At 33.9% G+C, this 12,708-nt stretch overlaps 1 protein-coding gene across 1 annotated transcript; it reads left to right on the top strand.

Annotated features, from left to right (window-relative positions):
- The first annotated feature begins 4,636 nt into the window (after positions 1-4,636).
- On the top strand, positions 4,637-12,317 carry LOC149791121 (uncharacterized). The gene is made up of 3 exons (XM_089973287.1): positions 4,637-4,754; positions 9,424-10,552; positions 12,173-12,317. Exons 2-3 carry the CDS (start codon positions 9,459-9,461, stop codon positions 12,315-12,317), a joined length of 1,239 nt encoding a protein of 412 aa, XP_089829413.1. The 5' UTR covers positions 4,637-4,754; positions 9,424-9,458.
- Positions 12,318-12,708: the final 391 nt, after the last annotated feature.

The following is a 12,708-nucleotide window of genomic DNA, read 5'->3' as shown; positions in this document are numbered from 1 at the left end:
ATTGTGTATATTGACAGTCAACACTGAAATCCAAATGTGTATATCGACAGTCAACAATGAAATCTGAATGTGCATATTGACAGCCAATGCTGAAATCTGATTGTGTATATTGACATTCAAAACTAAAATCTGATTGTGTATACTGACAATCAGCACTGAAATCTGATTGTTTATATCAACAGTCAACACTGAAATCCAAATGTGTATTTCGACAGTCAACACTGAAATCTAATTGCATATATTGACAGTCAACACTGAAATCTGATTGTGTATATTGACAATCAACACTGAAATCTGATTGTGTATATTGACAATCAGTACTGAAATCTGATTGTGTATATTGACTGTCAACACTGAAATCTGATTGTGTATATTGACAATCAACACTGAAATCTGATTTTGTATATTGACAGTCAGTACTGAAATCTGATTGTGTATTTGGACAGTCAACACTGAAATCTGATTGTGTATATTGACAGTCAACACTGAAATCAAACTGTGTATATTGACAGTCAGTACTAAAATCTCATTGTGTATATTGACAGTCAATACTGAAATCTGATTGTGTATTTGAACAGTCAGTACTGAAATCTGATTGTGTATTTGAACAGTCAGTACTGAAATCTGATTGTGCTTATTGACAGTCAATACTGAAATCTGTGTATATTGACAGTCAATGCTGAAATCAATTTGTGTATTTGGACAGTCAACACTGAAATCTGATTGTGTATATCGACAGTCAACACTGAAATCTGATTGTTTATTTCGACAGTCAGTACTGAAATCTGTGTATATCGACAGTCAGTACTGAAATTTGATTGTGTATATCGACAATCAACACTGAAATCTGATTGTGCATATCGACAGTCAACACTGAAATCTGATTGTGTATATCGACAGTCAATGCTGAAATCAATTTGTGTATATTGACAGTCAACACTGAAATCTATTTGATTAATATAAAAATTTACTCCACAATGAATCATAACCTTTCTTCTTCATTCATTTTAACCCAAAATGTATTAAGTGCTAAATTAAAATGAAACAAGCAGGTTTTTATATGTTCTAAAAGCTCAGGTAAATTGTATGAAATGCTGAATTAAAATTCATGAAATGCTGAGTTAAAATGTATGAAATGCTGAGTTAAAATGTATGAAATGCTGAGCTAAAATGTATGAAATGCTGAGCTAAAATGTATGAAACACTGAGCTAAAATGTATGAAATGCTGAGCTAAAATGTATAAAATGCTGAGTTAAAATGTATAAAATGCTGAGCTAAAATGTATGAAATGCTGAGTTAAAATGTATGAAACGCTGAGCTAAAATTTATGAAATGCTGAGCTAAAATTTATGAAATGCTGAGCTAAAATGTATGAAATTCTGAGTTAAAATGTATGAAATGCTGAGCTAAAATGTATGAAATGCTGAGTTAAAATGTATGAAATGCTGAGTTAAAATGTATGAAATGCTGAGCTAAAATGTATGAAACGCTGAGCTAAAATGTTTGAAATGCTGATCTAAAATGTATGAAACGCTGAGCTAAAATGTATGAAATGCTGATCTAAAATGTATGAAATGCTGATCTAAAATGTATGAAACGCTGAGCTAAAATGTATGAAACGCTGACCTAAAATGTATGAAATGCTGATCTAAAATGTATGAAACGCTGAGCTAAAATGTATGAAATGCTGATCTAAAATGTATGAAACGCTGAGCTAAAATGTATGAAACGCTGAGTTAAAATGTATGAAATGCTGAGCTAAAATGTATGAAATGCTGAGCTAAAATGTATGAAATGATGAGCTAAAATGTATGAAATGCTGAGCTAAAGTGTATGAAATGCTGAGTTAAAATGTATGAAATGATGAGTTAAAATGTATGAAACGCTGAGCTAAAATGTATGAAATGCTGAGCTAAAATGTATGAAATGATGAGCTAAAATGTATGAAATGCTGAGCTAAAGTGTATGAAATGCTGAGTTAAAATGTATGAAATGATGAGCTAAAGTGTATGAAATGCTGAGTTAAAATGATTGAAATGCTGAGCTAAAATGTATGAAATGCTGAGCTAAAATGTATGAAATGCTGAGTTAAAATGTATGAAATGCTAAGTTAAAATGATTGAAATGCTGAGCTAAAATGTATGAAATGCTGAGCTAAAATGTATGAAACACTGAGCTAAAATGTATGAAATGCTAAGTTAAAATGTATGAAACGCTGAGCTAAAATGTATGAAATGCTGAGCTAAAATGTATGAAATGATGAGCTAAAATGTATGAAATGCTGAGCTAAAGTGTATGAAATGCTGAGTTAAAATGTATGAAATGCTAAGTTAAAATGATTGAAATGCTGAGCTAAAATGTATGAAATGCTGAGCTAAAATGTATGAAACACTGAGCTAAAATGTATGAAATGCTAAGTTAAAATGTATGAAACGCTGAGCTAAAGTGTATGAAATGCTGAGTTAAAATGATTGAAATGCTGAGCTAAAATGTATGAAATGCTGAGCTAAAATGTATGAAATGCTGAGCTAAAGTGTATGAAATGCTGAGTTAAAATGTATGAAATGCTAAGTTAAAATGATTGAAATGCTGAGCTAAAATGTATGAAATGCTGAGCTAAAATGTATGAAATGCTGAGCTAAAATGTATGAAATGATGAGCTAAAATGTATGAAATGCTGAGCTAAAGTGTATGAAATGCTGAGTTAAAATGATTGAAATGCTGAGCTAAAATGTATGAAATGCTGAGCTAAAATGTATGAAACACTGAGCTAAAATGTATGAAATGCTAAGTTAAAATGTATGAAACGCTGAGCTAAAATGTATGAAATGCTGAGCTAAAATGTATGAAACGCTGAGCTAAAATGTATGAAATGCTGAGCTAAAATGGATGAAATGCTGAGCTAAAATGTATGAAATGCTGAGCTAAAATGTATGAAATGCTGAGTTAAAATGTATGAAATGCTGAGTTAAAATTCATAAAATCTCAATTAAAAGTAAAGTATATTAAAAAGCTGAATAAAACTGACACCTGTTTTTGTGTTTAAATAAATGTTATCTGATTTACAGAAGAAGAAACTTTGCAGAGAAAGCACATTCAATTTTGCAACCATTTTCAATGTATGATGAAGTAGGATTGAATTAAAGTTTTTTGATATTCCAGGCCAAAGTAATTCTTCATCCATGCTTTCAGCATTTTTCAAAACTTATGCCAGTAAAATCTAACAACAACAAATATGCATGAAAATCTACTAGTAATAGTTCAAGAGAGCAATGAAATAACGAAGTAATAATTACATGAATAATTATAAATTAGTGCAATTTTGTTAATTGGCAAGGTAATTGATAACTGACATACACCATTCATATGATCAAATCTTCCTGCAATATTATTTAATATTTCAGACATTTCTCCCTTTGGTGATCAGCATCAAGTGACTGTCCCTATTATTTAATATTACAAACTGCCTGTTATTTAATATTGCAAACTGCCTATTATTTAATGTATTGCAAACTGTCTGTCATTTAAGATTGCAAACTGCCTGTTATTTAATATTGCAAACTGCCTGTTATTTAATATTGAAAACTGCCTATTATTTAATATATTGCAAACTGACTGTCATTTAATATTGCAAACTACCTGTTATTTAATATTGCAAGCTGCCTATTATTTAATATTGCAAACTGCCTGTTATTTAATATTGCAAAACTGCCTGTTATTTAATATTGCAAACTGCCTGTCATTTAATATTGCAAACTGCCTGACATTTAATATTGCAAACTGCGCAAACTGCCTGTTATTTAACGTTGCAAACTGCCTGTTATTTAATATTGCAAACTGCCTATTATTTAATATTGCAAACTGCCTGTTATTTAATATTGCAAACTACCTGTTCATTAATATTGCAAAACTGCCTGTTATTTAATATTGCAAACTGCCTGTCATTTAATATTGCAAACTGCGCAAACTGCCTGTTATTTAATATTGCAAACTGCCTGTTATTTAATATTGCAAACTGCCTGTTATTTAATATTGCAAACTGTCCATTATATAATATTGCAAACTGCCCTTTATTTAATATTGCAAACTGCCTGTTATTTAATATTGCAAACTGCCTGTTATTTAATAATGCAAACTGCCCGTTATTTAATATTGCAAAACTGGCTGTCACTTAATATTGCAAACTGCCCTTTATTTAATATTGAAAACTGCCTGTTATTTAATATTGCAAACTGCCCGTTATTTAATATTGCAAACTTCCTGTTATTTAATATTGCAAACTGCCTATTATTTAATATTGCAAACTGTCTGTTTTTTAATATTGCAAACTGCCTATTATTTAATATTGCAAACTGCCTGTTATTTAATATTGCAAACTGCCCATTATTTAATATTGCAAACTGCCTGTCACGTAATATTGCAAACTGCCCATTATTTAATATTGCAAACTGCCTGTTATTTAATATTGCAAACTGCCTATTATTTAATATTGCAAACTGCCCTTTATTTAATATTGCAAACTGCCTGTTATTTAATATTGCAAACTGCCCGTTATTTAATATAGTAAACTGCCCATTATTTAATATTGCAAACTGTCCGTTATTTAATATTTCAGACAACTGTCCCTTTGGTGATCAGCCATCAAGTGACTGCCCTGTGTTGATAAGGTCAAGGCCATACAGTTGCTATAATGACACAGTTAAATTTTCTTGTTGTGCGTCTTGCACAGAAATACAGGAAAGCTTCTTGCCTGGTAAGCAGATCAGTAGCCCTATGGCATTTGTACTAATAAGCAGATCAATAGCCCTATGGCATTTGTAGTAATAAGCACATCAATAGCCCTATGGCATTTGTACTAATAAGCAGATCAATAGACCTATAGCATTTGTACTAGTAAGCAGATCAGAATCCCTATGACATTTGTACTATTCAGCAGATCAATAGCTCTTTAGAATTTGTACTGATAAACAGATCAATAGCCCTATGACATTTATACTAGTCAGCAGATCAATAGCCCTATGACATTTGTACTAGTCAGCAGATCAATAGTCCTATAGAATTTGTACTGGTAAACAGATCAATAGCCCTATGACATCTGTACTAGTCAGCAGATCAATAGCACTACAGCATTTGTACTAGTAAGCAGATCAATAGCCCTATTGTATTTGTACTAATAAGCAGATCAATAGGCCTATAGCATTGTACTAGTAAGCAGATCAGAATCTCTGTGACATTTGTAACAGTATGCAGATAGCCTTATGGCATTTGTATGTGTAAACAGGTCAATAACCCTGTAGCATCTGTACTAGTAAGCAGATCAATAGCCCTATAACATTTGTACTGGTAAGCAAATATATAGCCCTATAGAATTTGTACTGGTAAACAGATCAGTAGCACTATAGCATTTGTACTAGTAAGCAGATCAATAGCCCTATGGTATTTTACTAGTTAGCAGATCAATAGCAGAATGTGCTAATCAATCTATTATTTCTATGTAATGTTCTATATCAACATGATGTGCTATTCCATGTATTGTGATATTTCTATGTGATCTGCTGTTTATCCATTTTGTGTTTTCTAAGCATTGTCATATTTCTATGTGATCTGCTGTTTATCCAGTATGTTTTCTAAACATTGTGATATTTCTATGTGATCTGCTGTTTATCCAGTATGTGTTTTCTAAGCATTGTCATATTTCTATGTGATCAGCTGTTTATCCATTATGTGTTTTCTAAGCATTGTCATATTTCTATGTGATCTGCTGTTTATCCAGTATGTGTTTTCTAAGCATTGTCATATTTCTATGTGATCAGCTGTTTATCCAGTATGTGTTTCCTAAGCATTGTCCTATTTCTATGTGATCAGCTGTTTATCCATTATGTGTTTTCTAAACATTGTCATATTTCTATGTGATCAGCTGTTTATCCATTATGTGTTTTCTAAGCATTGTCATATTTCTGTGTGATCTGCTGTTTATCCAGTATGTGTTTTCTAAACATTGTGATATTTATATGTGCTCTGCTGTTTATCCAGTATGTGTTTTCTAAGCATTGTCATATTTCTATGTGATCAGCTGTTTATCCAGTATGTGTTTCCTAAGCATTGTCCTATTTCTATGTGATCAGCTGTTTATCCATTATGTGTTTTCTAAACATTGTCATATTTCTGTGATCTGCTGTTTATCCAGTATGTGTTTTCTAAGCATTGTCATATTTCTATGTGATCAGCTGTTTATCCAGTATGTGTTTTCTAAGCATTGTTATATTTCTATGTGATCTGCTGTTTATCCAGTATGTGTTTTCTAAGCATTGTCATATTTCTATGTGATCAGCTGTTTATCCATTATGTGTTTTCTAAACATTGTCATATTTCTATGTGATCAGCTGTTTATCCATTATGTGTTTTCTAAGCATTGTCATATTTCTGTGTGATCTGCTGTTTATCCAGTATGTGTTTTCTAAACATTGTGATATTTCTATGTGATCTGCTGTTTATCCAGTATGTGTTTTCTAAGCATTGTCATATTTCTATGTGATCTGCTGTTTATCCAGTATGTGTTTTCTAAGCATTGTCATATTTCTGTGTGATCAGCTGTTTATCCAGTATGTGTTTTCTAAGCATTGTCATATTTCTATGTGATCAGCTGTTTATCCTTTATGTGTTTTCTAAACATTGTCATATTTCTATGTGATCTGCTGTTTATCCATTATGTGTTTTCTAAACATTGTCATATTTCTATGTGATCTGCTGTTTATCCATTATGTTTTCTAAACATTGTGATATTTCTATGTGATCTGCTGTTTATCCATTATGTATTTTCTAAACATTGTGATATTTCTATGTGATCTGCTGTTTATCCATTATGTGTTTTCTAAACATTGTGATATTTCTATGTGATCTGCTGTTTATCCATTATGTGTTTTCTAAACATTGTCATATTTCTATGTGATCTGCTGTTTATCCATTATGTGTTTTCTAAACATTGTGATATTTCTATGTGATCTGCTGTTTATCCATTATGTGTTTTCTAAACATTGTGATATTTCTTTGTGATCTGCTGTTTATCCATTATGTGTTTTCTAAACATTGTCATATTTCTATGTGATCTGCTGTTTATCCATTATGTGTTTTCTAAACATTGTGATATTTCTTTGTGATCTGCTGTTTATCCATTATGTGTTTTCTAAACATTGTGATATTTCTTTGTGATCTGTTGTTTATCCATTATGTGTTTTCTAAACATTGTCATATTTCTATGTGATCTGCTGTTTATCCATTATGTGTTTTCTAAACATTGTGATATTTCTTTGTGATCTGCTGTTTATCCATTATGTGTTTTCTAAACATTGTGATATTTCTATGTGATCTGCTGTTTATCCATTATGTTTTCTAAACATTGTCATATTTCTATGTGATCTGCTGTTTATCCATTATGTATTTTCTAAACATTGTGATATTTCTATGTGATCTGCTGTTTATCCATTATGTATTTTCTAAACATTGTGATATTTCTATGTGATCTGCTGTTTATCCATTATGTTTTCTAAACAATGTCATATTTCTATGTGATCTGCTGTTTATCCATTATGTGCCATTTCTAAAAATTGTGATATTCCTCTTTGATATGATATTTATGTGTGATATTTAACCAATGTTTTATTTCTGTGTAAGTTAATATTTCTGTGATGTTATATTTCTATATGATGTGTTATGTCTGTGATGTTATATTTCTATATGATGTGTTATGTCTGTGTTGTCATCAGTTTTGTCTTCTCAAAGACAAAACTGATGGCAAATAGTGGCAAACAAATCTCAGCCAAGATTAAAGTCAGAGGACATGAATTGGAAACAGTGAGCCAGTTCAAATATCTTGGTTCCATAATCACTGAAGAGGGATCACGAGCAGAAATTTTGTCAAGAGCAGCACAAACAATGGCAGCTATGTCAAAGCTAAGACCCGTCTGGAGAGACAAGAATATCTGTCTGAAAACTAAAATCAGACTATTGCGAGCTCTAGTCATCTCAGTCTTTTTGTACTCGTGTGAGGCATGGACCCTGACAGCAAAATTACAATGAATAATCTAGTCACTTGAAATGAGATGCTGCAGAACCATCCTTGGCATCTCTTACATGGACCACATCACAAACAAAGAAGTGCGTAACACCATCAGGCGCGAAATAGGCCAATATGAGGACCTCCTCACCACCGTCAAAAAGAGAAAGCTGAAATGGTATGGCCATGTCGCTAGAGCCAACAGTCTATCCACAACAGTCCTGCAGGGCAGCATCCAGGGTGGCAGAAGGAGAGGTAGACAGAGAAAAAAGTGGACTGACAACACCACAGGATGGACCAGCAAAAGTTCTGCGGAGACACAGGCATTGGCACATGATTGAGACAAGTGGAGGGAACTGGTCAGATGTTCAGCAGCACAGTGCCTCAATGACCACACTAGGTCATGAGACTGATGATGATGATGATGTCTGTGTTATGTGCGGCTCCCGTGTGTTTTGATATTTATATGTGATGTGCTATTTCTTTGATGTGATATGTATGTGATGAGCTATTTCTTTGATGTGCTATTTATGTGATGAGCTATTTCTTTGATGTGCTATTCCTTTGATGTGCTGTTTATCTGTGATAAGCTATTTCTTTGATGTGCTATTTCTTTGATGTGCTATGTCTTTGATGTGCTGTTTATGTGATAAGCTATTTCTTTGATGTGCTATGTCTTTGATGTGCTGTTTATATGTGATGTGTTATTTCTTTGATTGCTATTTCTTTGAAGTGCTAATTGTCAAATGATGTACTATTTTCATATTATGCGCAATTTGTTTGATGAGCTTTTCTTTGATTTGCTATTTGTCATATCATGTGCTATTCTATATTATGTGCTATTTCTGTGTGATTTATGTTGGTTGTTGTTATGTTCTGATCTGCACTTTGATGATGCTTAATCATTCAACATATTCATTTCAAGGCATTGTAGCCAGACATGAGATCAGATACATACCATGTAGTCAGACATGAGATGCATACCATGTAGCCAGACATGAGATCAGATGCATACCATGTAGCCAGACATGAGATCAGATACATACCATGTAGCCAGACATGAGATCAGATGCATACCATGTAGCCAGACATGAGATCAGATGCATACCATGTAGCCAGACATGAGATCAGATACATACCATGTAGCCAGACATGAGATCAGATACATACCATGTAGCCAGACATGAGATCAGATACATACCATGTAGCCAGACATGAGATCAGATACATACCATGTAGCCAGACATGAGATCAGATACATACCATGTTTATACATTTAAGTAAATTCACACTGATATTTTACATTTAATAAAAAATGAGTGTGACAAAATTCTACTATATATTACTATTGGCTTACTATTCTCTTCAGGGTGTGAGTATGGAAACAGACTGGACACATGCTCCATGAAAGGCTGTACCACAGGAGATAAAAACTACCGTGACATCTTGTGCTGCTGGACATGTGCCAATGGACCAACACCATACTCCCCTCCCAGTATCCAGTATGAAACTGGCATCTCTCCAACAACATTTGATATCACTGACAACTCCATGGTTGCTAGCTGCTATGAACAAGTGGAACAGAGGAATACTACCCCACCAAATGTGTCACCTAATATTGAAACATTACCAGATGTCTCAATTGATGAAATGCCAAAGACATCACCAGGGATATTAGCAGGGTCATCACCAGGGATATTAGCAAGGTCATCACCAGGGACATTATCAAGGACATTTATGGCTTTAACAGGATTTTCAGTTGATACAAGTTCTCAAAAGTCACTGAGTTTGGTGTCTGATAAAGTTCTGTTGGACTTGCCAATCACTGTAAATGAAATGACCTCTAGAGGGTCAACAGGTGATACAATTTTTCCAAGTTCAAATACTGTGACCTCAGCAGGGTTATTTAATGAGGAGAGCTTTTCAAGGTCAAGTGCATTTTTATCTTCAACAACATCTACCACTGAGTCAGGTGTTCAGACAGTTGCATACCCCATTGTAAAAGATTTACCATTAATACTAACAAGACAAATTTGGAGTGGACTAAGACCAGATGGTATTACAACAGGATTATCAGCTTCTGTGTCACTTGAAAACCATATGTTGCATCCAACCACCTCTCCCAGCAATGGTGCTACATTTTTTAGAAGTGGAGACAGTCTAGCACCAACCACCATCACCATGCCAACAACCTTGAACTCCATCACTGAGTCTGAAGCTAGCAACAGGATTCATAGTTCTCATTCCTCAGCCAAAGTTAGTATCAGTATGGTCAATTCTCAAGGTCAAGTGTCAGATTTGATTGGAGAGACCTCAACACCAAGACTATTATCCTCAGAGAAAGCAGGGTCTTTGATGTCCATACTTCGCACTGGTATCCATGTTCAATCGGCCAACCTTGTTACATCTGTGGTGAAATCAGGGACTTTGCCAACCAAGGGTATTGCTACAGAGTCCAGTATTGAAAATTCATCACAGAGAGGACATGCCCTGACAAGGTATGTATGACAACACATTGCTACAGAGTCCAGTATTGAAAATTCATCACAGAGAGGACATGCCCTGACAAGGTATGTATGATAACACATTGCTACTGAGTTAAGTGTTAAAGGTTCAACAGAAAGAGAAATACCCATATGAAATGTGTGTGATAACACATTGCTACTGAGTCAAGTGTTAAAGGCTCAACAGAAAGAGAAATGCCCATATAGAATGTGTATGATTACACATTGCTACCGAGTCAAGTGTTAAAGGCTCAACAGAAAGAGAAATATCCATATGAAATGTGTGTGATAACACATTGCTACTGAGTCAAGTGTTAAAGGCTCAACAGAAAGAGAAATACCCATATGAAATGTGTGTAATAACACATTGCTACTGAGTCAAGTGTTAAAGGCTCAACAGAAAGAGAAATGCCCATATGAAATGTGTGTGATAACAAATTGCTACTGGATCCAATATTAAAAATCCATCACATAAAGGAAGCATTGTTACAGTGTATGAGAAGGTATGTATGACGACACATTGTTGAACATGTCACTCTATTTATAGTCTATCAGAAACTACAAGACTGACTTCACACTGAATATGGCACACTATTTACAATCTATCAGAAACTACAAGACTGACTTCACATTGAACATGTCACTCTATTTACAATCTATCCCTAAATACATGACTGTGTGAACATGTCACTCTATTTACAGTCTATCCCTAACTACAAGACTGACTTCACATTGAATATGGCACACTATTTACAGTCTGTCCCTAAATACAAGACTGACTTCACACTGAATATGGCACACTATTTACAATCTATCCCTAAATACATGACTGTGTGAACATGTCACACTATTTATAGTCTGTCCCTAACTACAAGACTGACTTCACATTGAACATGTCACTCTATTTACAGTCTATCCCTAAATACATGACTGTGTGAACGTGTCACACTATTTATAGTCTATCCCTAACTACAAGACTGACTTCACATTGAACATGTCACACTATTTACAGTCTGTCCCTAACTACAAGATTGACTTCACATTGAACATGTCACTCTATTTACAGTCTATCCCTAACTACAAGATTGACTTCACATTGAACATGTCACTCTATTTACAATCTATCCCTAACTACAAGATTGACTTCACATTGAACATGTCACTCTATTTACAGTCTATCCCTAACTACAAGATTGACTTCACATTGAAGATGTCACTCTATTTACAGTCTATCCCTAACTACAAGATTGACTTCACATTGAACATGTCACTCTATTTACAGTCTATCCCTAACTACAAGATTGACTTCACATTGAAGATGTCACTCTATTTACAGTCTGTCCCTAACAACAAGATTGACTTCACATTGAAGATGTCACTCTATTTACAGTCTATCCCTAACTACAAGACTGATTTCACACTGAACATGTCACACTGTTTACAATCGATCCCTAAATACATGACTGTGTGAATATCTCACACTATTTACAATCTATCCATAACTACAGGACTGACTTCACACTGAACATGTCACACTATTTACAATCTATCCCTAACTACAGGACTGACTTAACACTGAACATGTCACACTATTTCCAGTCTATCTAACTACAGGATTGACTTCACACTGAACATGTCACGCTATTTCCAGTTTATCTCTAACTACAGGATTGACTTCACACTGAACATGTCACGCTATTTCCAGTCTATCTCTAACTACAGGATTGACTTCAAACTGAACATGTCACACTATTTCTAGTCTATCTCTAACTACAGGATTGATTTCAAACAATAAATTTGCCTCAGACCAGAAGTTGTTTTTATCAGTTGAGGACATGTCAGTTTTGTATATTCTCATTGTGAGGCAGAATCCATTATGATGGTTTATGCATCCATCCATCCGTATGCCTCTAACTTTTATACTTATTTAGTTTATGTATGCTATCAGTTTTGGGGTCAAAAACCCAATATACAAGGTCATTGTAACAGAAAGAATAAAACTGTGTATGAATAATAACTTTTGTTTTCCAGTTACTAAGCTTTATGGATTGCTTGCACTTTGGGTAAGAAAGAAGCCTGGTAAAATGTCATGTTCACTGACCCTGAAAGAATAAAAATGGTTTTGCACACTACATGGACCAGACTTTATG

The sequence above is a fragment of the Sinohyriopsis cumingii genome, chromosome 10 (genome assembly GCF_028554795.1).
Source record: "Sinohyriopsis cumingii isolate HCF-2022 chromosome 10, ASM2855479v2, whole genome shotgun sequence".
Taxonomy (NCBI): domain Eukaryota; kingdom Metazoa; phylum Mollusca; class Bivalvia; order Unionida; family Unionidae; genus Sinohyriopsis; species Sinohyriopsis cumingii.
This window is presented reverse-complemented; position numbering and strand designations above follow the sequence as displayed.